This window comes from Giraffa tippelskirchi, chromosome 10 (assembly GCF_054371585.1).
Source record: "Giraffa tippelskirchi isolate mGirTip1 chromosome 10, T2T-mGirTip1v1.2.pri, whole genome shotgun sequence".
Classification (NCBI taxonomy): domain Eukaryota; kingdom Metazoa; phylum Chordata; class Mammalia; order Artiodactyla; family Giraffidae; genus Giraffa; species Giraffa tippelskirchi.
In genome coordinates this window covers 13111616-13139529 of record NC_137284.1, presented here as the reverse complement: position 1 = coordinate 13139529, position 27914 = coordinate 13111616, and the positions used below count along the sequence as shown (strand labels likewise).

The following is a 27914-nucleotide window of genomic DNA, read 5'->3' as shown; positions in this document are numbered from 1 at the left end:
GCAACCCCATGTACTGCAGGCTCCTCCGTCCATGGGATTTTCCAGGCAAGAGTACTAGACTGGGTCGCCAGTGCCTTCTCTGCATAGGACTACCTAGCAAAATCTAAAAGTTAGCACACTGACTGTACAGCTTTGGTTGGCATTTCATCATTAACTAACACATCAAAAAATGCTACTGATAAGCCAGAAAGTGCAAGCAAAATACTCTCTAGTTCACTGTAAATGGCTTCCTTTGGGGTTTCAATTGCATTCATCTCTAATGTGGAGCCTGGTGACAAATCGTTCTCTCTACAAAGTGATAATCTTTCTTGGACGTCTTGCGCTCTCACCAAGAAAATCTCCCCATGACAGCTGCTTTCTCAAAAACACACCCCATATATTTTCTCCGCCCACTGCTCTTTCCCAGTTCTCCAGAGTGGCTCTCAAAAAGCAGACAGCAGAGGCTTTCGATTGAAGCAAAAGCATCAAAAGTGAGAACAGACATCAGTATACACATACTTGAACATTCTGTGAAATATTCTTCAACAGAAGATTCAACAGGATAGACCTGTTTCAAAGATTGAAAAAGAGGCTTTCCTAAAAACATTATGAGCACTTCACAGATGATATTGTTGTTTAGTCACTAAGTTGTATATGACTCTTTGCCACCCCATGAACTGTAGCCCACTTCTGTCCATGGGATGTCCTAAGCAAGAAAACTGGAGTGGGTTGTCATTTCCTTCTCCAGAGGATCTTCCCAACCCAGAGATGGAACCTATGTCTCCTTCATTGGCAGGAGGATTCTTTGCCACTGAGCCACTAGGGAAGCCCAACAGATGACATGAGTCAACGTAATTCTCTTTGTATTCCAGTCAAAGTTAATATTCAAAAAAAAGTTGTCAAGCCTCTATTATAGGCTGAACTGGTTTCCCCCATAATTCATACATTGAAGTTCCAACCCCTAGTAGCTCAGACCGTGACTGCATTTGGAGGCAAAGCTTTGGAAGAGGTGATGAAGTCATCAGAGCAGGTCCCAGTCTCAACTGACCGGTGTCCTCACAGGACGGGGAGATCAGGACACACAGAGGAGCACCAGAGGCTCTGAGCACACAGGGACCGCCTAGTGCCAAGGGAGCCACCTGCAAGCCAAGGGCCGCGCCCTCAGAGGGAGCCAACCCTGCCTGCACCTTGGCCTTGGACGTCCAGCCTCCTGCAGTGTGACAAAACAAATGTGTATTGTTTAAGCCCCCTGGTCTGTGGTGTTTGGTCCTGGAAGCCCTCGAAGACTAGTCCAGCCCCTGAGAACAACAGAGCTCAGAATTATTCACAAAAGGCTTCAGGGTCTGAGGGCTTTCCTGGTGGCTCAGCAGTAAGACTCTGCCTGCCAATGCAGGAGACTTGGGTTCGATCCCTGGGTCGGGAAGATCCACTGGAGAAGGAAATGGCAACCCCCTCCAGTATTCTTGTTTGGGAAATCTCATGGACAGAGGAGTCTGGCGGGCTACAATCCACGGGGCTGCAAAGAGTCAGACAGGACTAAGCGATTGAGCATACTGCGGTCTGAAACTGTACCATCCGTGTTATTGGTAAGAGAGAAAACATCTACATTTAAATCAGTCAAGCAGAGAAAGAAAAACACAGTGAACAACTGCTATGAGACTGAATTGAGAGGCTCGGTGGGAAAATGCGTGCCCCTTACAAGTCATCAGGACAGGAGGGGACTGGGACAAAGTGTACATTACCTTGAGGTGGATGTAACAGTCCTTCAGCTCCGATTCCTTGACCAGCGGCCCCTCCACGGGGCCAAACTGGGTGCGCTTGGGGATGCGCCTCTTGGAAAACACGCCGCCCAGGAACCTGTCAATGTAGAGCACCAGCGGGAGGCTGGCCCGCGCCCGCGTCAGCACCGGCCGGTTGGGGATCGGGTGCAGGGGGCCGTGCTTCGGACACACGGAAGAGTGTGCATTGTTACATTCCTCGCACCCTGCACAAGAAAGAAAGCCTCTAGGTGACGGGCTCGGGGAAGGAGTCCTAACCTGGAAAACCCCCACATCTAAGTTTTTAAAACCAAATTCAATCAGCTCCTACAACTGCATGACCCATTCCACTGTAATACATGACTCTCCAGAGACTGGGAGAATCCTGGTCTTTTCTTCTAAAATCAGGCAGAATTAGCTTGTGGCCTGCCAAAAATAATAAGCAGGCTGTGACTTATTTCTCTATTGGATGTCCATTTGAAGAGTGGCACTAAATTTACAAGTCAACATGGCTGAGTACAGCAAAAACAAACACAGCATTGTCGAGCAACTACACTCCAATTTTTAAAAAAGTTAAAAAAAGTTTACAAATCAAATAAAACATGTCTGGAAAGAGGAAAGAAGTGCTTATTAGTTGCTTATATGTTGCAAAATCTGATGAAACAAATGAGGTAAATTTTATAGTATGTAAATTATAGGTCAGTAAACCTGTTTTTTTAAAAAACCTGACAATATTGTCAGTTTCCTCAAAGGGAGTTGTAGAAACAGTGCTGTTGAATTTGAGATTCCCATGCATATTGCATGAAGATAATGCTGAAGTGAATGAATCTGGCATCCCATCCTTCAGTCACCCGTTGACACAACGAGGCCAGCCCTGATATGTATGTTCAACTCATTCTGGGAGCGATGGGTTCGCACTAAGCGTCCGCATCCACCCACTCTTTCCCAGGGTCCCCCATCTGGAGCTTACTGCCAGGCTGCGATGTGTACAGCAGCAGAACAGAGGAAAGAGGCTGCGTCCCACAGAGAGCAGACTCCTGACTCTCAACACATCTAGTCAACCAATCACATCTCACCCAGCTCTGGCTGTGGGGTGGCCTAGTTTAGGAAACAGGTATTTTCAATTTCTACAACTCTCCAATAATGGAGAGCTACCTTGTGTTCATATTTATAAGATTAAAGTGACTTCATGTGTATTTGACTAAGGAGTTGCCCTGAAAACTTAAGAATTCAAAGAAAAGCAACACTAGGAAATTCTCTGTTGGGTACGGAGATGAACACGGACGCCAGGCAAACAGCCTCACCATCACCGCGCAGAGGGTCCCGGGAGAGACCACACATCCTTCTGCATGACCTTGTAACTCGAAAGAGGAAATAAGGACTTTGCCATCTATGTGGGACATTGGTAGGCAGCAGCAGCGGCTTGGTGGAAGGAAGCAGGCCCCTCCAAGCAGGCAGGACAGACAGGCAGTAGTGTCGGCTGACTGTGGGCACCAGCAACCGGACCACCTGCATTTGAATCCTGACTCCTGCAACAACTGAGCAGGACCTCTAGAAAGTTGCCAACTTCACAAGCCCGTGGAAAGCATTGCTCGAGTTAGGAAACTAGTGCAGAGCACTAGTGCCTGGGGTGTGACAGGAGTCTTTTTACAGTAGGCATTTTTTAAGGTTGGTACGAACAGAGGTGAAGCACCAAACATGAGAAAGAGGGAGTGGCCGGATCTGGCAGGACTGGACACCATCATGGCCTGGCAGCTGGAACTCTGAAATCAGAGGCTAAGGCTTGGTCCTGACCCAGCCCCAGCCCCTGTGACACCAGCACGCTGCCCGGCTTCCTCCGGCAGCCGCTCGTGGGTGCGATCGGAGCTCTAGCAGCAGCCAGCACCTCCCTCCCTGGCTGCCTGAGGATGACGGGAAGGGGCGCCTTCAGAGAGGCGAGCAGAGTCTGCACTGGGAGCCCTAGCAGAGGGGCCCACCCTGCGCCCGAGAAGCAGCTCCACTTACACAAGTCGTGCGGGTCGAAGGGCCGAGGGGGGTCAGGTTCCCAGTCGTCCAGGTCAGTGTCCTCACCGTCTTCCTCCTCCTCGTCTTCAGAATCCTCATCCTCATCCTCGTCCTCCTCCTCTTTGGCCTCCAGTCTGGCCATGGGGTTCTGCAGAGTCGCCAGAGGGTCCGAGCCATCCACACTCTCAATTGAGGGTAACACCTGGTTGTGCACTGGCAGCGAGGCCTGGACAAGGTTTGATCACGTCAGCACAGCCCACATGGGAACACAAGGCTTTGATGGAAGGTACTCCAGTATTCTTGCCTGGGAAGCCCCACCGACAGAGGAGCCTGGGGGGCTACAGTCCATGGGGTCACCAAGAGTCGGACATGACTGAGCAACTAACACACACACACACACACACACACACACACACACACACACACACACACTCTTCTCACCAGCTCCCTCCGAGACCGTGCAGAAAGGCCTGTCTATGGGCAGTAATGAGGAATCTGTTTTCATTTTTGCTGTTTCTGCCCCACATCTGGACTCCTTTCATGTCAGCAAGAGTTTCAAACTTCACAAGACCCCACCAGAGGGCTGGGGACCCTCATACTGACCCCGCCCTTCACCTCAAGTCCCACCTCCTCGCTCTCTCAGCCTTTCCAAACTTCCTTGAGAGGCCTGCCCTGCCTCCTCGGAGACTTCAAATATGAAAGTAACAAACCCTTCCACACCCTCCTGGAGCATGTGTGGTACCGTCAGCCACAACATCTGATCTTGGTTCTGGGTGGGTGCCCTCCTGCCTCTGCAGGTGGCCACACCCTAGTGCAGCTAAAGGCCTGACTGGCCTGCAACCATGTGGCTTTAGAACTTTACACGTGGTGCAAGATGCAGACGGCAAAATTCAGTGGGTATGGGCGCACTTTCACACACTTCAGAGAGGTCAAGGTTTGTTAAGGAGGAAAGAGATGCCTACTTGGTTCATCATGCTGAAATATGCTGAGATTATCTTTTGCAAAGAAGACATGGCTTATGTCATAGGTTAGATTAATTCCACTTTACCAAATATGCTGGAAGAAAATAATGGTGCCTTGAGAGTCCTCACCTGGGGTTATAACCATCCAGGCCCTCTTATACAAGGGTATTCCTCCTGCCCCGTTAGCACCATCAGTCATACTCAAGCTACTGCCCTTGCCTGTATCTTTCCTCCCCTAGAATGCTTGCTCTTCCCTTTAGGCAATCTCCTAAACCCTGTCCTCTTCCGCCTCTCTGGGAACCATCTCTGCTCTCTCTCCGGTACATCTGCAGTCACAGAAGCCCATCTGACAACACCGTCCAGCCCACCAGGCAGCCCAAATGGTTCCGAAATAGCTCAGAAATGTTACCAAGGGGTCGAGAGCCCCTTCGAATTTCCTCTCACGTTAGACCAAGGAAGTCCGCCCCTCCGGTTAAGTTAGACCACCCCTCCGCCACGTGAAGACAGCTCCTCCGGTAGTTCAAGACCAAAACCCCTAGGTCATGGACTCATTTCTCATGAGATGAATCGTCCAGATCCCTCAGGGTCTTGCTGTGTCCATTCAGCCCTCAGTGGATCCCCACCAGCCTGTACCTGCGCTCACTGGAGATGGCCACTTTCTAGTGCTGCCCCATCTGGACTCTGCAGGTCCCCAAGACCCCTGGGCCTAGCTGTCCCCTCACAGAGTATATGGAACCCCTATCTCCTGCTCAGGACTTAAACAGCGGATTTTTACTTAAATGGCAATTTATCCCTAGGAAATTTCATTGTACCGCCCCTTCCGTTCTCCAGCCAGGCGAGATCTTTCAGAACCTTGGTTCTCACATCTCACACCTTGGCTGCCCCCTAGCTTGGTCTCCATTGCCCATTTGCATGCATTTTCACGTGAGGCCAGCTTGCCGCTCCAACTGCACCGCAGGGACAGAGACCACAGGCTTTGGCGTCAGACAGATTTGGATTAAACTCCTGGCTCCACTACTCAGCAAGTGAACAAACTTCTCTGAACCTGTGTTTCTTTATCTGTAAAAAGGACATGGTAATACATACTTCATAAGCTGTTGTGAGGATTAAATGGAACGATGTGTGCATGAGGCCAGTAGTAGTGTCCGGCATTTAGTAAGCGTTTACTATTAATAATAGATTATTATTATCATAAGTCCTTTAAGGACCGAAGCAACAGCACATGTTTCCTCTACAGCCCTAACAGGCCGCTGGGCATGCGGCAGATGGCCAGGGGAGGTCAGGTTGCGGAGAGGCAGTTGGCCCTCTGGAAAGGATGTCAATCCCTCTAGGCATCTAAAGGGACTCTGCCGATCATCAAAGAAAAGTACGTTTTCAGTTGTGCATCTACATCTATGAACTTCTTAAACTCCGTGAAGAAACAGTATTGTGGGTGTTTACAGAATCTGACCTGCTCTGGCAATTAAAGGTCACTGCCCAACATGAGAAACCCTCAGGCTGAAGAAGGCAGATAAGATCAGCTGCCTCAAACAGCACCTGCATGTTTGAACTGTGCATTCACTCAGCCCAGGAGCCCAGACTCATTTGTGACATTCCACCTGCAGCTCAGGGCCTTGTACCAGTGTCAGTGGGAGGACATGATTCTGGGACATGCTCCTTCTTCAACTTCAATAAAAACAAGAAAATGCCCATTGGGGTGAGGTCTCAACAAGGAAAAGAGCAGGGACTTCTGGCCACGAAACTCCGTCTGCCACCCCTCTGGGTCCTCACTTGCTCGGCTCCCGCTTGCTATCTCCGAGCAGGGCTCTGGTATCACCCTTAGCTTTGAGCCACTTAAATTCTATGCCAGCATTAGGGATGAATGTTATCACACACTGAGCAAACCAAAGCATACATCCATCTCCACTCCTCATAAATTCTTCATCTCTTTGCAGAGCTGACCTGAAAGAATAAAATCGGCAATTGAGAGTTACTCCTGTGAAGCTGCGATGTTATTTTTTCCCAACTGATGCTGCTAGGAAGACTGTGGTCAGGCAAGTTACTGCTGGTTTCTCGCCACGCTGAAAAGCTGACATTAAAACAGACCGACAACCTCCTCATCCCCAGGCTGCAACTCTCCTCAAAGGCTGTGGCAAGGAAAAGGCTGGAAGGCTTCAGCAGTATCTAGAGCAGGGATTCCCAGCCTCCAGGATCTAACGCCTGATGATCTGAGGTGGAGCTGATGCAATAATAAGAGAAATAAAGTGCACAGTAAATGGAATGTGCTTTAATCATCCTGAAACCATCCCCTCTCTGGGTCTGTAGAAAAACTGTCTTCTAGGAAACAAGTCCGGAGAAGGCAATGGCACCCCACTCCAGTACTCTTGCCTAGAAAATCCCATGGATGGAGGAGCCTGGTAGGCTACAGTCCATGGGGTCGCTACGAGTGGGACATGACTGAGCAACTTCACTTTCACTTTTCCCTTTCATGCACTGAAGAAGGAAATGGCAACCCACTCCAGTATTCTTGCCTGGAGAATCCTAGGGACGGCGGAGCCTGGTGAGCTGCCGTCCATGGGGTTGCACAGAGTCGGACACGACTGAAGCGACTTAGCAGCAGCAGCAGCAGCAGGAAACAGGTCCCTGGTGCTAAAAAGGTGGGGGACCACTGAAAGAGAACTGATACTAACAGACAGATGGAACATACACCAGAATCATGAGTTACTGTTGAAAAGCGTGGCTGATAATCGTTTGTAGGTAAGAACTGTATATCAGACAGCCTGGACCTTAACACACAGGAGGCATGTGTTACAGATTTCTTTAATTAATAACTCAAATTCAGCTGCCATTCACTGAGTGCCAGGCATACATTTAAGCTCCTTTGAGGCCAAATCATTTTACCACCAGCTCCTGAGAGGCAGAGATGAAATCCATACTCTAATTCGGCCTGGCTTTCCCACTGCCTCACAACGGCCCCTGTGGCGTGAGATCTGTTCGAGGAGGAGGTAAACAGCACACAGCCTCGTGGGCTGAGCAACAAGCTAACACACCTGCTCCTGAGGCAACAGCCAGGCAGCAGGGCGGGGAGCTGTGGGTGTCAACTCCACTTGGAGGGAAAGAATAGTAACAAAGATAGTGTACGCCCCTGCATGTTGTCACGCACCATAAAACGTGGGAGAGGAAGAGGAATTTGTTAAAGGCATGGTATACTTTCTCCTTCCCACTTAGCATTACTCTCGGTAATTATTTCTGAAACGACATCACGCATTGCAGGACACAGTTTATCTGAGAGGGAACTATGAAATGACGTTGGACAGCAGCAAACACAACAGAATGCTCTGGGTTCCTGCTGAGGCCAATTATGAGGGCAGCATATTTTCCTCACAGTGTGTGGGGAGTCACACATGTCCGTGCTCGGAAACAGAGCAGAGACTGTGCTTCTAGGTCTGGGAGCTCCGTGCCTTCCTTACGTATGGGGGAATGCATCCATGAACAAGGCTTCACGTGGATGTCGCTACTGCGAAAGACAACTGAAAATAGGAACCTTTTCGCTGAGGATAAAAGAAAAAAAAAAAAGCACCTATCATCTATGTTAAATCCTCACTCCAACCTTCCATCCAGAATTTATCCAAGTCACAGAATAAACTGATGATCACTGAGGTGTTACAGCCAGAAATAAAAATTGTGCCGGTTGAAAGGAAACTGCAGCCAAGACAGATGCGAAGGCAGTGGCGACAGTGTCTGCAATGCTGGGTTCACAGAGCTGTCTGAGTACAACTTTTCTTTTGTGCAAAACATGAAACAGGCAGGTTGTCTCAGGAGATGGGAGAAGATGAAGGGCCCTTTGAGGTGCAAATGGCAACAGAACCTCTAATTAAAATGATACCTTAAAATTAAAACAACAAAATGCCACTTTGCTTATCAGATTGGCACAATTTTAAAAGAATGCAAATACCCAGTATGGAAATGGAAGAGCTCATATATTGTTGGTGGGAATGTAAACTTTTTCAGTATTGGAAATGCAGTTTGAAAGTCCTATCAAAGTAACTTTCCCATCTATACTTATAAATTTCAAACATACCTCAAATAGAGAGAATACTGTAACAAATGTTATCCACCAGTCACTCAGCTTCAAAAATTAACAACTTATGGCTCACCTCTCTTCAACTGTTCACCCACCCACTTTCCCCCTCGCCGGATTGTTTTGAAGCAAACTTCAAACACTATACACTTTCATCTCTAAGTAGTTCAGTAGAAAACTCTTTTCTTAAAAAGGACTTTTATATTTTATTATCATACCTAAAAAAAAAAAACACTCCTTAGTATCATCAAATATCCGGTTATTATTAGGAGTTCCCCCAACTGTCTCACATTTTCTTCTTTTCTACAGTAGGTTTGTTCACGTCAGAACCCAAACCAGATCTGCCTACTGCACCTGACTGATATGTCTCTGAAGTCTCCTTTAATCAGTAAGTTCTCTTTCTCTGCAATTTGTCTGCTCCTCACAGTGTAGACTGTGCTGACTGCATCCTTGTGGACTTATAACTTGTTCTGCTTTGTTGACTGTGCCTCCTATTCACTGGCAGTGAAGCCTAGAGACTCAATTAGATTCAGTTTTCATTTGAGGGGAGGAAGAGGAATACCTCCTATGTGGTAAAACGCAAGAGGAGGCACCCTATAATGAACGTTCTCTCTTTGTAGTGATGTCAACAGTATTCAGGGGGGTAAGCTGGTCCAGTCACTACAAAGTGCCTCCTCAGCTTTTTCCTAATGACAGAAGATGAGAAATGGTGACGCTCTAAGCCAATCATCCCCTTTCACTTATTAACTGAATGCTTCCTTAATGAAATTTCCTTCCTCATGTGAGGACATTCCCGGGGAAAGGCTGGATTCATGCCCATCATTTGTCACTTTTCCCAATAACACTGTAGTCTCCTAGCATCCTCAGAAAGTGACCAAAGAGTATTTCTTTTCCTATCAGTATGAACTCATGGTTTTTAAATATAATGTGTTTCAATCTATCAGAGATATTTTTCCTTTTTAATGGGTCAAATTGTACCCCCTATTTTGGCCTCTTTAGTTACATCTTGAGTTTTTTTCACAGGACCCTGAAGAGAAATTTTTATCAATATTTGCTTCCTTTCATTCTGATAAGACAGGATATTTCAGGTACATCTCCAGCCCCAGAGCTAGAATCTGCCATTTGTCTAAGTAGCCCTGATTCCTCTTATTGGAAGTTGTATTTAGAGACCACATGGAATCACTGCTACTGGACTGATGACTACATCCAAACCTTTTCAGTGGACAGAAATAGAAAACCTATTTTTTAAGAGAAAAAAAATCCTGAGTTTATACTGATATTCTAATTCAAATTTAGGATTCAAACTTTTTATTTAACTTGTGTGATTTTTATATTTGTATCTTTCTTCACTTTCACAAAAATCTTGGTTCTTAAATAATTTAAAATGTGAATATCTTTAGTCCCTATCATTTCTCTTTGGAGAATTTACTCTAAGGAAATGATCTGTTAATGACATCTATGAGAGCGTTCTGCATACTAGCAAAAAAGAAAGAAAGGAAGAGAGAAAGAAAGAACCTACATATACAAACAATCGACATTTTAGGAATCAGTGAACTACAATAGGCTGGAATGGGCAAATTTAATTCAGATGACCATTATATCTACTACTGTGGGCAAGAATCCCTTAGTAGAAAAGGAGTAGCTCTCATAGGCAACAAAAGAGTCTGAAATGCAGTACTTGGGTGCAGCTCAAAAATGACAGAATGATCTCTGTTCGTTTCCAAGGCAAACCATTCAATATCACGGTAATCCAAGTCTATGCCCCAACCAGTAATGCTGAAGAAGCTGAAGTTGAACTGCTCTATGATGAGGTACAAGACCTTCTAGAACTCACACCCAAAAAAAGGTGTCCTTTTCATCTTGCATTCCATAGGGGACTGGAATGCAAAAGTAGGAAGTCACAAGATAACCGGAGTAACAGGCAAATTTGACCTTGGAGTACAAAATGAAGCAGGACAAAGGCTAACAGCGTTTTCCAAGAGAATACACTGGTCACAGCAAACATCCTCTTCCAAAAACACAAGAGAAGACTCTACACATGGACATCACCTGATGGTCAATACCGAAATCAGACTGATTATAGTCTTTGCAGTCCAAGATGGAGAAGCCCTATACAGTCAGCAAAAACAAGACCAGGAACTGACTGTGGCTCAGATTTGCAATAACTCCTTATTGTAAAATATAGACTTAAATCGAAGAAAGCAGGGAAAACCACTAGATCATTCAGATATGATCTAAATCAAATCCCTTACGATTATACAGTGGAAGTGAGAAATAGATTCAAGGGATTAGATCTGATAGACAGACGGCCTGAAGAACTATGGACGGAGGTTCATGACATTGTACAAGAGGCAATGATCAAGGCCATTCCCAAGAAAAAGAAATGCAAAAAGGCAAAATGGTTGTCTGAGGAGGCCTTACAAATAGCTGTGAAAAGAAGAGAAGCTAAAGGCAAAGAAGAAAAGGAAAGATATACCCATTTGAATGCAGAATTCCAAAGAAGAGCAAGGAGAGATAAGAAAGCCTTCTTCAGTGATCAGTACAAAGAAATAGAGGAAAACAATAGAATGGGGAAGACTAGAGATCTCTTCAAGAAAATTAGAGATACCAAGGGAACATTTCATGCAAAGATGGGTTCAATAAAGGACAGAAATGGTATGGACCTAATAGAAGCAGAAGATATTAAGAAGAGGTGGCAAGAATACACAGAGAAACTATACAAAAAAGATCTTCATGACCCAGATAACCATGATGCTGTGATCACTCACCTAGAGCCAGATATCCTGGAATGCGAAGTCAAGTGGGCCTTAGGAAGCATCACTATGAACAAAGTTAGTGGAGGTGATGGAATCCCAGTTGAGCTATTTCAAATCCTAAAATGATGATGCTGTGAAAGTGCTACACTCAATATGCCAGCAAATTTGGAAAACTCAGCAGTGGCCACAGGACTGGAAAAGATCAGTTTTCATTCCAATCCCAAAGAATGGCAATGCCAAAGAATGTTCAAACTACCACACAACTGCACTCATTTCACACGCTAGTAAATGCTCAAAATTCTCCAAGCCAGGCTTCAATTGTACATGAACCGTGAACTTCCAGATGTTCAAGCTGGGTTTAGAAAAGGCAGAGGAACCACAGATTCAATTGCCAACACTCGTTGGATCACAGAAAAAAACAAGAGCTCCAGAAAAACATATACTTCTGCTTTATTGATTACGCCAAAGACTTTGACTGTGTGGATCACAACAAACTGGGAAATTCTTCAAGAATCGGGAATACCAGACCACCTGACCTGCCTCCTGAGAAATCTGTATGCAGGTCAAGAAGCAAAAGTCAGAACCGGACATAGAATGACAGACTGGTTCCAAATTTGGAAAGGAATATGTCAAGGCTGTATATTGTTACTCTGCTTTTTAACTTATGTGCAGAGTACATTGTGTGAAATGCCAGGCTGGATGAAGCACAAGCTGGAATCAAGATTGCTGGGAGAAATATCAATAACCTCAGACACACAGATGACACCTCCTTATGGCAGAAAGTGAAGAGAAACTAAAGAGCGTCTTGATGAAAGTGAAAGAGGAGAGTGAAAAAGTTGGCTTAAAACTCAACATTCAAAAAACGAAGATCATGGCATCCGGTCCCATCACTTCATGGCAAATAGATGGGGAAACAATGGAAACAGTGACATACTTTATTTTCTTGGGGCTCCAAAATCACTGCAGATGGTAACTGCAGCCATGAAATTAAAAGACACTTGCTCCTTGGAAGAAAAGCTATGACCAACCTAGACAGCACATTAAAAAGCAGAGACATTACTTTGCCAACAAAGGTCCATCTAGCCAAAGATACGGTTTTCCAGTAGTCATGTATGGATGTGAGACTTGGACTGTAAAGAAAGCTGAGTGCCTAAGAATTGATGCTTTTGAACTGCGGTGTTGGAGAAGACTCTGGCGAGTCCTTTGGACTGCAAGATCCAACCAGTCCATCCTAAAGGAAATCAGTCCTGAATGTTCACTGGAAGGACTGATGCTTGAAGCTGAAACTCCAGTACGTTGGCTACCTGATGCGAAGAACTGACTCATTGGAAAAGACTCTGATGATGGGAAATATTGAAATCAGGAGGAGAAGGGGACGACAGAGGATGAGATGGTTGGATGGCATCACCAACTCAATGCACATGAGCTTGAGCAAGCTCCGGGAGTTGGTGAAGGACAGGGAAGCCTGGCATGCTGCAGTCCATGAGGTCACCAAGAGAAAGACACAACTGAGCGAGTAAACTGATACAAACAATAGTTGAAGAATATGAATGATAGTAAATCCCCATAATAGAACACTGTGGAGCCAACAAAAATGATGATAAAGCTTTTCAGGATGTTATTAAAAGAAAAAAACAGCATCAAGATGAAAGCTACTTTAAAAGAAAAACAAAATCAAATAAAGTGGTTAAAAATACAACAAACTAGTGAATAAAAACATAAAACCCCAAACAAAATATCAGCAAACCAAATCCAGACATACAAGAAAAGGAGTTTATTATTGAATGAAAGGCTGGCTTAACTTTTGGTGGTGGTTTAGTCACTAGTCTGAGTCTTGAGACCCCAGTGGACTGTAGCCAGCCAGGCTTCTCTATCCATGGGATTCTCCAGGCAAGAATACTGAAGTGGGTTGCCATTTCCTTCTCCAGGGAATCTTTCTGACCCAGGGATCAAACTGGGGTCTCCTACATTGCAGGCAGATACTTAGGTGGATCCTTTACTGACTGATCCACTAGGGAAGTCTGTGACTTAACTTTTAAATATCAGTTAATATTATCTACCCTATTAACAATGAAGAGAAAAATCTCAACAGATTCAAAAAAAAGCATTTGGTAAGAATCAACATCCATGAATAACGATCAACTCAATCAATAATAAACATTCATTAAAAACCATAAAGGGAGCTTTCTCCATCAATGTGTTCTTTTTATAAAAATCCTGCCTGCACGAGAGGACTTCCCTGGTGGTCCAGGCAGTTAAGACTCCATGCTTCCACTGAAGGGGGTGAGGGTTCAATCCCTGGTTGGGGAACTAAGATCCCACATGCCATGTGGTACAGCCGGAGGAAAAAAAAATCCCTGCACTAAACATATTCTTCATAGTAAAGTAGTGAAAGTTTTCCCTCTGCAATCAGGAAGGAAAATGAGAAACCTACACATCTACCAGCACCAACCCCATTCACTAATGGATTGGAGAAAAGGGGAACAAAGGAAGAAATAAAACTGAAAGACGGAAGCGAGCAAACATAACAAAATAGCAACAGTCACAGAGAGAGAACAAACAGATGGTTACTAGAGTAGCAGAGGGTGGGGGATGGAAAGAAATAGGTGTGGCAAATTAAGAGGTACAGACTCCTAACTGCAGAATAAATGAGTCATGGGTATGAAACGTGCTGTGTGGGGAATACAGTCAGTACATAGTATCTTTGTATGGTGACATGTCATAACTAGACATCATGGAATATATGAAATGTATAGAAAAAAAATCACTATGTTGTGTAACAGGAATGAACCCAGTGTTGTAGGTCAATGTTACTTCAAAAACAAACAAACTAAACACAGCACTACCATATGACCCAGCAATCCCAGTCCTGGGCATATACTCTGAGAAAACCACAACTCAAAAAGACATATGTATTTTTTTATTACAGCACTATTTACAATAGCCCGGACATGGAAGCAACGTAGACGTCCATCAACAGATGAATGGGTAAAGCAGCTGTGGTACATGTATACAATTGAATATTACTCAACCATAAAAAGGAATGAAATTGAATCAGTTGTAGTGATGTGGATGAACCTAAAGCCTCCCATACAGAGTGAATAAAGTCTGAAATAGAGAAACAAATATCATATATTAACACATATATGTGGAATCTAGAAAAATGCTACTGATGAACCTATTTGTAGGGCAGGAATAGAGATGCAGACATAGAGAATGGACTTGTGGACACAGCGGGTAAGGAGAAGGTGGGAAGAACTGAGAGAGTAGCACTGACATAAATATATCACCGTGTGTAAAACCAATAGTTATGTATAGAAGAGTCTTTTGGACTCTGTGGGAGAGGGCGAGGGTAGGATGATTTGGGAGAATGGTATTGAAACATGTATATTATCATATGTGGAATGAATCGCCTGTCCAGGTTCGATGCATGATACAGCGTGCTCGGGGCTGGTGCACTGGGATGACCCAGAGGGATGGGATGGGGAGGGAGGTGGGAGGGGGGTTAAGGATAGGGAACACATGTACACCCATGGCAGATTCATGTCAATGTATGTCAAAACCAATACAATATTGTAAAGTAATTAGCCTCCAATTAAAATAAATAAATTAAAAATATAATAATAAAATAAAATATAAAAAATAATAATAATAAAAACTGCTATAGCAGTATGTCAGACTAACTTTCTATCTGCTGAATCTAATAATTGCAGCAATTTTCCTTGTAATTTGGCTTTTATTGTATTTACAAAAACACTGGGCTGTGACAATTTGCAAATAAATAATAATAAAAAAATCTAAAAAAAAACAAACAAACAGATAGTTAGTGGGAACCTGCTGTATAGCACAGGGAGCTCAGCTTGGTGCTCCGTGATGACCTAGAGGGGTGGGATGGGGGGATGGAGGGAGGCTCAAGAGGGAAGGGATATATTTATACATAGAGCTGATTCATGTTGTTGTATAGCAGAAACTAACATAACTTTGTCAAGCAATTATATTCTAATTTAAGAAATAAAAAAAAAAATAGACTCATAGAAAAAGAGATCATACTTGCGGTTACCAGAGGTGGTGGGGGGGGAGAGGGGGAATGGATGAAGGTGGTCAAAACGTACAAACTTCCATTTACAAAATAAGTAAGTCCTAGGAGTGTAATGAATAGTATGATAAATAAAATTAACACTGCTGTGTTATACACAAAAGCTGTTAAGAGAATAAATCCTAAGAGTTCTCATCACCAAAAAAAGGTTTTTTTCTATTTTTTTAATTCTGGAGATGATGGATGTTCACTAAACTTACTATGGCAATCATTTCATGATACATGTAAGTCAAATCATTATGCTGTACACCTTAAACTCACAATACAGTGGTGTATGTCAATTATATCTCAATAAAACCAAAGGAAAAAAGATAAAAGGACTGCAAAGAAGTAAAGATGTCAGTATTCATAGATAACATAATTATTTGCCAAGAAAATCAAACTATAACTTAGAAAATGAAATTTTAAAAAATTATACCATAATTTACAATACCATCAAAAGACACCAAATATCTAATAGTAAACCTATTGAAAGACCTCTATCCATAAGACAATTTTTGAACTTTCATGTAAAATTCAGGGATACTGCTATATATGAAATAGATAACCAACAAGTACCTACTGGGTAGCACAGGGACCTATATTCAATAGCTTATAATAAGATATAATGAAAGAGAATGTAAAAAGAAAGAATACACATATTTATACATGTATGTGCAACTGAACCACTGTGCTGTACACCTGACACACAACACTGTCAATCAACTATATTTCTATAAAAATGTTAAAAATAAAGATAAATAAAACTCAGGGATAGAACATATTCACAGATTAGAAGACTTAATATTATCAGTAAGATGTCAATTTTTCACAAACTGACCCATAGGTACAATGAAATGCCAATAAGTTTCCCACAGGACTTTAGTGGAAACTTCCAGGCTGACTCTACATGGAATCAGTATGGAAAAGCAAGTGAAAGTTGTTGTGAAAGTGAAAGCCGCTCAGCCGTGTCTATCTCTTTGTGACCCCATGGACTATTCAGTCCATGGAATTCTCCAGGTCAGAATACTGGAGCAGGTAGCCTTTCCCTTCTCCAGAGGATCTTCCCAACCCAGGGATCGATCGATCCCAGTTCTCCCGCATTGTGGGCAGATTCTTTACCAGCTGAGCCACCAGGGAAGCATGGAAAAGCAAAGGGACAAGAAACTCTTGAAGAACTTAGTAGAGGTGGGACCACACTCCTGGATAAATTGTGGTACATTCATAAAACTGAACATGATACAGCTATAAAAACAGAAGGAGAAATAACCACAGCCACACCAAACATGAACTACATGACTCTCCCAAGCACAATGTTAAACAAGAGAACAAAACAGAAAGGAAACCATATTAAGGTATTCCACTTATATAAAGTTCAAAACCATGGAAAACCAGTCTAAGGTGTGTAACCTTTGAGGAGAAGGGAAGGAGCAGTGATTAGCAGGAAGCGTAAGGATGGCTTTTAGGAGATGGGGTGTGTGTGTGTGTCTGTGTGTGTGTCTCCGACTCTTTTCAACCCCGTAGATTGTAGCCCACCAGGCTCCTCTGTCCACGGAATTTTCCAGGCAAGAATACTGGAGTGAGTTGCCATTCCCTACTCCAGGAGATCTTCCTGACACAGGTATTGAAACTTCATCTCTCACGTCTCCTGCATTGGCAGGCAGATTCTTTACCCCTAAGCCACCTGGAAAGCCTTTAGGAGATGGTGATATTCTGTTATCTAACCTGAGTGTTGGTTACAAAGTATGCTTACTTCATATCATTGCATTATTGCTTATAATGTTTTGCAATTTTCTATGTATATGTTATAATTTAATCAGAAAGCTTAAAAAACATGGTAAGGAAATACAAGGGACACAAAAGAAATTATACAAATAAAATGGAAAAGAATAGATATAAAAATGATCAGAGAAAATGTTAGGTAAGGAAAGTAAACCCAATATACTCACACTGATATTCCTGGAAAAATGAACACATCAAATGAAACTAAAAAGATTTTCAAAAATCTAATAGGTGAAAATGTTCCCAAAATAGAGTCTTAACCTATACATCAAAAGGACACACCCTGTCCTAGGGAATTCTGATTCATGTGCTGCTGAAGTCACTAGACTTCAAAGAAAAACTTCAAGGATAAAGAAAGACTCAAACAGGCATTAAGATAGAGAAGGAATGAGGAAAATAATCAAAATTAGACTCAAGATTTCTAGAAAAGTAAATGCCAGGAGATAATAGAGCAGAATTCTAAATAGCTGTGGTTACTGAATAGAACAGAAATGGATTAGTTAAAATAATAACACAACTAATCCCAAACAGTGGGGGAAGGAAGCGGGGAAGGGTCAGGGTGCTGAGTCAGGTCATCACAGCAGGAGGTGAAGACTGAGGGGACCAAAAACATGAGTAAATTAAGTTTAAAGTATTTAGATTAATAATAGCATTTAGGGCACAATTTTCCCCTACCTGTTTATTATCTTTGTCTGTTTTATGTCTGAAAGAAGTCTAAAATAATAGTTACCAACTGTAGTTAATGAGGATGTTTCTGGGCAGAATTTGTTTGGGTTTTTATGTACTTTCTTTTTTGCATTGCTTCAACTTTTTTATGAAAAAAAAATCATTACTCTAAAAATGAGTAAATGAATTAATCATCTAGAAATACAAAGTCATTTCATTTTGCTTTTTTCCTGTTCAGATGTAAAAATGAATTAAATCTAGCCAATGCTTGTTTGGTAGAATCAATAAATATTCACAGAAATGGACATGATTTGTCTTTATCAAGAATACACTTAATTAGTACAACGTTACTAAAATAAAATAGCAACTCTGCTACAGAATATTTGTGTCTCCCCAAATTTATACATATGTCCAAATCTAATCCCCAGTGTGACGAAGTTAGGAGGTGGGGCCTCTGAAAGGTGATTAGGTCATGAGGGTCCCTCTGAATGGGATGAGTTCCCTTCTACAAGACCCCAGAGGGCAGCCTCACCCTGTCTGCCATGGAGGACACAGCAAAAAGTCAGCCATCTGTGAATAAGAAGAGGGCTCTCACTAGACAACAAATCTCTTGGCACCTTGGTCTTGGACTTCCCAAACTCCAGAATTGTGAGAAATGAATTTCTGTTGTTTATAACCCACCCAGTATATGGTAGGAGCTTCCCAGGTAGCTCAGCAGTAAAGAATCTGCCTGCCAATGCAAGAGACACAGAGATCCCTGAAGGAAATGGCAAACCACTCCAGTATTCTTGACTAGGAAATCCTATGGACAGAGGAGCCTGGTGGGCTACAGTTCATGGGATCGAGAAGAGCTGGACATGACTGAGCAACTGAGCAAAGGCACACATGCTATGTATGATGTTTTGTTACAGCAGCCCCAATGTACGAAGACAAACTCTCCTTCAAGTTGACAGACCTCACAAAATTGTAGGTCACTAGCAATCAGGCAATGGCACCCAACTCCAGTACTCTTGCCTGGAAAATCCCATGGACGGAGGAGCCTGGTAGGCTGCAGTCCATGGGGTCGCTATGAGTCGGACACGGCTGAGCGACTTCACTTTCACTTTTCCCTTTCATGCACTGGAGAAGGAAATGGCAACCCACTCCAGTATTCTTGCCTGGAGAATCCCAGGGATGGCGGAGCCTGGTGGGCTGCCGTCTATGGGGTCGCACAGAGTCGGACACGACTGAAGCGACTTAGCAGCAGCAGCAGCAATCAGGAATAAATTCAACCATAAGTGATACGACAAAGACTCCTAATTTTCTCTAGATTCCATAAATAATATCAACACAACTACTGTTCACTTTTCAAATTTTAAAATGTAGTTATCCAAGGACTTCCCTGGCAGTCCAGTGCCTGAAACTCTGCACTTCCACTGCAGGTGGCACAGGTTCAATCCCTCATAGAGAAACTAAGATTTCACATGCTGCACAGCATACTCAAAAATAAAACAGGATAACAATGTCCCATCGATTTAAAAACATAATAATAAAATAAAATGGAAGTATCCAAATCACCTACTAAGAAATCTGAAAAGCAAAAAGCGCCTACTGATGAGTAAGCTTACTTAATAATCACTCATGACACTCGGTGGTACAGCTGAATAACAGTCATACTAGCCATTGTGAAAATAAAACTATTTGGAGTCACATTCTTTTAAGGGTAGGACTGGCAATTATCTAGCTTTTGCACCTTCTTTACCACTTTCACAACCAGAAGAAAAGTAAGGAAGAAGTCGCTCAAAGTCAAATAGGATATATTAGAAATAGAGGTAAAGAAAAGAAATGTTTTAAAAGAAAACCAAGAAGAATCTCAATCCTCAGAAACTAGAAGGAGGAAAGTTGCCACTAAGGGTACAGGCAATTTAAGCAGGAATTTTAAAACAGATTATCATACTAAGTCAGAGAAAGACAAATATCATATGATTATCACTTATATGTGGAATCTAAAATGTGATACAAATTAATTTATTTACAAAAGAGAAATGGACTCACAGACTTAGAAAACAGACTTATAGTTAACACAGGGGAAAGAGGGGTAGGTGTAAATAAAAAATGGATAGACGACAAGGTCCTACTATATAGCACACGGAACTATATTCAGACTCCTGTAATAAACCATAAAGAAAAGAACATTAAGAATATATATATAATATAAATATAGATATAACTGAATCACTTTGCTATACACCTGAAACTAACACATTACAAATCAACTATAGTTCAATAATCAAAAAAAAAGAACAAGTACTAAAATGTTCCCAAATTTCCGCAGACACTTTTGAAACTCAGGATTATTCTTTGGAACTTGAACCAATACCCAGTTAATATCCTTATTTTAATTTAACGCTTAAATTTCCCTGACAAATCATTTTTGTATTACCAAAGTATTTCAATACACACTGGTTGGAGTGTGTTAGTGTTGCGTTCTGCTTTGTCTTCAATAACAGACATCGAGAATATGTTAAACACATGAGACACAGATATTCAGAGAATGCGCGGTACAGAGGGTTGGGGGCATTCCAGGAAAGGGTAACTTCATAATAGTATCCACAAACAACAAGAAGGCAAAAAAGTGACTCATTACCTGCTGAGCTGTAGCATCCTGCTGGACATAAGCTACTTGGCCTGGGTCTGTAAACAGCGTCTAAACAAACAACAACAACAAAAACTTATCAATAGATCTTTAGACAGCTTGTCTATGCAGGAAAAATTACCCTATGCTAAGCATCAATTCCTGAGAGAGTTAACTCTCAAATAGCTAGTAATAATCTTTCATTAATAGAGAAGATAAAGACAGTAATCCTATATTTTGCCAAAGCCTTTCATTCATATGTCTTCAAAGAGATTGTAAAAGCTAACCCTCTCCATTGGCTAACACACTGCACACTTTGTGATTTTACTCTAAAGCAAAGCCTCTCCTGAGATTGAATGACACAGTTAATTAACAAGGCATTCCATAAACAAGGAGGCATGCATTCTCACGTAACACTCTCACAGGGGTAGACTTGCAATTAAATGAAAATGGTTGGAGATACACTGACAAATAGAAGAATACTGTATACCCAAGGATTACAATTCTTTCCAATATAAATGCACATTCAGCAGATGTAGAAAATAAATAAATAAATTGCATTTAATGTTCCATAGACTCTTTTTTGGATAAAGCCAGTAAGATCATAATTTTCAAAGTTCTCATTATAAACATTATTTGGCTAACGGTCATGATAACTAAAGAAGGAAAACCTTCAAAATTATTTTAGCCAGGACACCACAAGAAATCTCCAATCCAAAAAAGCATTCTTTTCTCTAAAACTTTTAAATGACTCTAATTTGCCTAAGGCTTTAGCAAATTTATGGTCATAGGAACCATGGTTAAGTGCTGATTCCAGAGAACTGTAAAAGAGAATTTCAGCGAGCTTCAGATTTCTTATACTTGGCGTTTAAAAACTATCATAACTCAGACATTTAATAACATAGTAATGATCCAAAAGTTGGGCACAGGACATTCTTTACATAATCTATGTGTTCTTATTTCAGTACAGCTGGGGGCCTAAAACTGAGAAGGGCTATTCCAAAAGTAACATCTGACTATCAGGCAATTTCACCTTTACATAGATTTGAAAGGCATTTATTAGGTGGGTCTCATTTCTTCTTGGGAGTGCTTTGAGTCTCCTGATTAAATATTGCATGAGGGCAAATTTTTACTACCAGGATCCTACTACAAAAACTATGGAACTGGAGACTTCCCTGGAGGGGAATCCAATGCAGGGATGCGGGTTCAACCCTGGTGGGGGAGCTAAGATCCCACATGCCTCTCAGCCAAAAAATCAAAAGCATAAAAACAGAAGCAATATTGTAACAAATTCAATGAAGACTTTAAAAATGGTCCATGTCAAAAAAACAAATTTTTTTAAAAACAATGGAACCGATTTCTTTTTTTTTTAACTGATTTCTAATATATTTAAAAGTGCTATGTACATTAGAAAGTGCTAAAAATACAAAGTAACATTTATATATTGGGGGATATTCCTGTTATGCATTTGGAAAGCAACACTCAGAGTCACTAGCCAAAAAATGAAAGCAGTTATAATTGTACAGCTTTTACCCTCACTTCTATACAGTCCTAAAAATCAATAAGTTATTAGTAAGTAGCAGTTAAACGAGCTAGCAGGATCCCTCGCTTAGACGTTTAACTGAAATAATGGGCATGTTTCCACTGAGATTCATCTTGATTAAGTTACACAGAAATAAATGCCATGTTTGGCCTGGTTCTTGATACTTAGGAAAAGTAACAGGCTGATAATCTTGTTTATAATAATCGATCAATAAAGGCCTCATTCCAGGTTAGTGCTCTAACGCCTTACATTTAATTTAAATAAATAAACCACATCTTCCTTTGCCAAGATGGTTATAAGCTCCTTGAGAGCACACATCTTATCTTCATATTTCCTGCATCACCTGCCAGCAGCACAGTGACTGGCAGAGCGTAAACCTAAGAGATGAATTAACAGATTAACAAACAAGCCATCAACCACAGTCCCAACGTGCCTGTGCAGCTTCCACGGGATGGATGTAGACCAGTGTGTGCTGAGGACCATCCACGGAGGCGTAGGAGGCACCATCTGCCGTGTACACCACCTGCTGCGGCGGACGGACCTGGTCATCGGTGTAGACAATCTGGGCCACAGTTCCAGCGTCTGGAACAAAATGCACCTGGGGCAAAAAAAACAGCAAGTACGAAGCGATCACCCTTGTGGAACCCACCCTGTAGCACAGAGACGGGGAGCTGACCAAGAACACCACACACTTGCATTTCTAAAAGATCCCCATGAAAGGAGAACACAATGAATGGATGGGTCTTCATCTGTGCTGAGTTAGTGACTTGGCAGAGGGATCCAAGGACCTTCTCATTGATTTTTACTTAAGATTAGGCAACTGATTTAAATGCCCCTTGGCCTCAAATATCAACTGCAGGTCTCTCTTTTCGGGTGTGCTGAGAAGAAATGTGACAGAAGATTCCTGATGGACAACACTACCAAACTACAAAACACAGATAATTCTGTAACGTGGAAAAATATGTCAAGATTCAAAAGTCAGTTACTTTCAACACGTCATAAAAATTCTACTTTCTAATGAAGAGTGCCTTTTGGCAAACACATTAAAACAAGGTCACTTGCTTTCATACAAATTCTTTTGTCCTCCGTGGCTGTTCTGTAGGCAAGGGGTGAATGTCTGCTGACTGGGTGAATGTAACAGAATTTTTCTTTGCCAAGTGGTAAGGACACAAATAATTCTGAGAATGTACTTTTCAGGGGTTTTGGATAACTATTTCAGTTGTCACCAGGGGAAATAATTTTCTGTCTATGAAGAACTAAAGCAGAAACTGATTCTGTAAAGTGCTTTCTGAGCAGTCAGCTTTGGAGGTTTGAGTTCCTGCAGGCTGGCACACAGCCTACTGTCTGATATTGAAGGTACAGAGCAGATGGTCAAAGTACACATTTGGGAGAGAAATAATTTATGTGCTGATATTGAAGTCAGGCCCTCTGAGGTCGTCATCTTTACCCTTATACTGTCTTGGCTTTACACGTAATTTTTTATTTCAGTTTTTTCCAGTGGAGAACAGATCCCAAAGATGACATAAGCTAATTCAACCCACAGAAAGAAAACTGGAGACAAGATGCAGTCAAGCACCATGTAAATAAAACAAACTTCCACTTTAGCACTAAGTGATTAGCCCAGCTTCTACATAAATCTGCTCTGCCCATGAAGATACAGTTTGCACAAGAATTCGGCCTCTGAAATATTTGTGCAATTTTAAGTGCTACAAGATAATTTTGTGAGTTTAGACTTATTCATTAACATCAAAATCTTTAACTAGTTTCAGTGGTTAAAAAAGAAAAAAAATTTTTTTCCTTGAGAGTTATCCAAACTCTTCAACTTGGTCTTCATCACCAAGTACTCGGCTAAACCAGGACTCCTGGATGGGAGAAGAACCATTGCAAGGATGGGGTGCAACAAAGGGTGCTGAGCTCTGCTGTCTGAAAGTGAAAGTGAAGTCGCTCAGTGGAGTCCGACTCTTTGTGACCCCATGGACTGTAGCCTACCAGGATCCTCCGTCCATGGGATTTTCCAGGCAAGAGTACTGGAGTGGGTTGCCATTTCCTTCTCCAGGAGATCCTCCCGACCCAGGGATTGAACTCAGGTTTCCCGCATTGTAGGTGGACGCTTTACCGTCTGAGCCACCAGGGAAGTCTACTGTCTGGTTACCTGCAAATGTGTACCCTATTTATTAATGACCTACATTTTTGTTTATAAACAAACTACCCCAAAATATATAGCTACATGAAAGTAGCCTTCCAGATAGCTTCCATGAGAACCAAAACAGCATTCTCAATAATTCTGCTGGAAGCTTCTCTGGTACCTTTTTCTCAGTATTCAGACACAGACTTTTAAATCATATCTGATGACTGATTTTATACTGTACTGTACTGTAACATTAGTTATACTACTTAAATCAAACATAATATGTGTATTTAAAGGTTTCAATGTAAATTTTCTGATTACTTAGCAACTGAACAACTATGGTTATGTAATTTGATGAAAATGAAATTATATATATATTATAATGCTTTAAAACGAAGTTTCATACTTTGGTCACATATAAAACATGGCTCCCTATGACTGCTGACTCTTACCAAAATTCAAATCCATACCAAAAACACAGAGATTCACTTTTGCTAAGGACAGTCAAAAGAATGTGTAGCTGGTTAGTAGAGCAATTTGAAAGGCAGCAATATCTGAATAAGTGAGTAACCTCCAGAGCTGTTGGTTCACTGGGATAACTTTCAATAAGAAGTTTACATTCTGAATTTGAAAAGAAAAGGAAGAGCCACTCACTTTACAGACATACCTTGTACTTCACTACACACAAAAAATCAAAACCCTTTCCTGGATAACATAAAAGAAACCCCGCAGTCTGAAGCTTTCACCATGAAATAAAACGGAGCAGTGGAGAGGATTATGATGGTAAGTTGGAGGAAAGGCAGAGAAGCCCATGGGTGGTATGTAGCTTCTTGAAATCACAGCAACCCGTGCAGATGGAGCATTCGAAGCACTGAAATCCTGCCCATTCCTTATGTACCACGTCTGCCCATCAGCTCCCTCCTTGCCCCGCATCACTATACAGGAGCTGCTATTTCTCTAGCTGTCAGCAAACTTTACCAACTAAAACCCCGCCGTCAGTGCCCAGCTGGGAGAGCACTTTTCACCTGTGCAGTGTTCTCCTCGTGCTCTGCAGCCGGGGGCCACACATGTGAGCTTTCATCTTTGGAATCCATCCCCTCCCGGCTGGACCGCAGCCCGGGCACCTAGAGTTGTGTGGGGTGAAGGACAGTCATCTGTCTCCCACGCGCGTGCTCGTCAGGGACAGGAAGGCCTCTCTGCGGCGTGCCTGAGAAAAAGAGAACAGGACCCAAGACTTTAAATACATGAATGCATTTTAATAAGTTACAGTCTCAGCCACAAAGAGAAGAAAAAAAAAAAAAAGCTTTGTAAGAGATAACACACCTGGGTAAAAAAGGTGAAAATGGAGAAATTATATGTAATAATGACACAATGTACTGTGTGCACGCTCTGCTCTGGGCACATATCAGGTGGATGGAGCCTTCATCACAAACACTGAGGGTGGTCCTTAGTTCTCCCCAGGAGGAAGATGACGAAGCCTCCACGTATTAAAGGCAGTCAAGTGCTGGGCTGACACCAAATCTTACTGCTGCTCAGCCAGCTTGTCCCTGTTTGCACACTTGTCAAGACACTGACTTCCTATACCACCAACTCAAAATGAAAAGCAGCAAAATAAAAGTCACAAAATTGGGGAAAATGGCAGGTGGAGGGAGCCAAATCTTCTGGGCCAGTTTGGTGAATACAGATACCAACTTTGTTTCCTATGGAGTCAATACAGGAGTGATGGGCTGGCAAATCAAAGTCTCGCTAAACATCAATGGGCACAAAACCTATATTTTGAAATATGACTATTTTCCAAAACAGATGTTGTAAGCAATCTTCGCTTTTGATGATGATAAAACACTGATGGTTTAAAGGTCACATGAGATCTGCTGTTTAACAGGGCAGCCAGGCCTGATAACCTCCTTGCGCTGGCCCATTAAGTGGTATCATAGACAGGCAAGGCCAAGATGCTCAGAACACCACTCAGCTAAAGGTGAGAAGGACCACTGCCCAGAACCCTGCCAGAACTTCCTCCACTGTGACCGGAAATAACCTGAGAAACATTCTGAAGCTAGGCATGCTCCAGCCTCTGAACCAGAATAAGGCCCATGGAAGAAAAGAAACTGGGACACACAGCGTCGGGGTGTCTGGGCTACAGAATGGCCACGTCTGAACCACCTGGGAGCCTCTCAGGAGCCAGGGAGGGGCATGCTCCAGCTCAGCTGCATCACTAGCTAGCATCCTCACCCCAACAGAAGCCGCCCCACCACACATAATCACCCTGCACCCTCCAGAGGATCCTGCAAACAATGCCCCGGTCAACAGCAGGTGACTGTAAGCAAAGGGGATGTAATGTTCTCTATCTTGTATCTAGACTGGGGTGGCACATACATGGGGAATTCACATGTCAAAAGCCATCAACCTATTCAGTCAAAAGAGGTGAACTTTATCATGTGTAAATTACACCTACAATGTTGTCTTTTTGTTAAGCATATCTTCCTTATATAGGAAGATATGTATGTATCTTCCTTATGTATTGAGCATACATAAAAAGATAGTGAGGGTGAGTTGTACAGTATGTGAATTAAACTTCAACAAAGTTGTTATATATTTTTTAAAAGGAACAAAAATATTAAGAAACTCAAAGGAATGTCACCAATAATATAAAGAGCTATAGGAGGATAATCACAAAATTGTACAAAAGGACATAAAACTGTACAAGAGGTCCCATATTGTAAAACCAGGAAATGTTCCACATTGGAAATGTTTTTTAATTTTTTTTTATTTTGAAATAATTTCAGATGAAAAAGCAGCAAAAATAGTAAAAAGAATTTCTGTATTTCTTCACTGTTCCCCCAAATGTTAACATTTTACCAGGTTTGCCTTATTATTCTCTCTCCTTCTCTTTCATCCCTCTCTCTTTTTCATCCTCTCTTTTTTTTAAACTTAAACTATTTGAGAGTAAGTTGCAGACACAAAACCCCTTTACTACTAAATTCTTAAGTGCCTATTTCCTAAAAGCAGGACATTTTCTCACAGAACTACAGTATTCCTATCAAAATGAGTATTAACAGTGCTATTAGCTAACTTACAGACCACATTCAACTTTTGCCAATTGTCTGATTACCGTCCTTTGCAGAGAAGGAAAGCCCTCTTTTTCTGGCCAAGGGTCCACTCTGGCCTCGCACACAGTGTGTCCCTGCCAACATGTCCTGTCAGTCCCCTCCGGCTGGGAATAGTCCTGTCTTTTCTAGTTCTCCATGACCTTGACATTTTGGAAACTCACAGGCTATTTATTTTTCAGAAGGTCCCTTAATTTGAGTTCATCTGTTGTCTCTTCATGGTTAGACTCAGGATACATATTTTCAACAGGAATTAATACAATGAAAAAATGCTGTGCTTTTCCCATCCAGGAATCAGAGATTTTATTTTTTCAACTTAGTTGATCAATTGCACAAACACACAAGTACACACTGGGATGCAGCAAGGATGGAGGCAGGCTTAACTCCCAAACTCAGAAAATACACCAGACCAGAGTGCCTTTCCTATTTGTTTTCATTTCTAGCAAGTTGCCTGTTATTTCTTTTATTTTTAGTTATATACTTT

General features: G+C 42.2%; 1 protein-coding gene across 7 annotated transcripts in view; it reads right to left on the bottom strand.

Annotated features, from left to right (window-relative positions):
- Window positions 1-27914, bottom strand: part of PRDM10 (PR/SET domain 10) — a 147173-nt gene that overhangs the window by 36886 nt on the left and 82373 nt on the right. For all 7 annotated transcript variants that reach the window (XM_081534046.1, XM_081534045.1, XM_081534044.1 and 4 more), the window contains 5 exons: window positions 25352-25533; window positions 22632-22796; window positions 20668-20727; window positions 3741-3966; window positions 1722-1963 (listed from right to left, as the gene is read on the bottom strand). In XM_081534046.1, the coding sequence (XP_081390172.1) occupies window positions 1722-1963; window positions 3741-3966; window positions 20668-20727; window positions 22632-22796; window positions 25352-25420 (762 nt within the window). In that variant the 5' untranslated portion in view covers window positions 25421-25533. The remainder of the gene's footprint in view (window positions 1-1721; window positions 1964-3740; window positions 3967-20667; window positions 20728-22631; window positions 22797-25351; window positions 25534-27914) is intronic.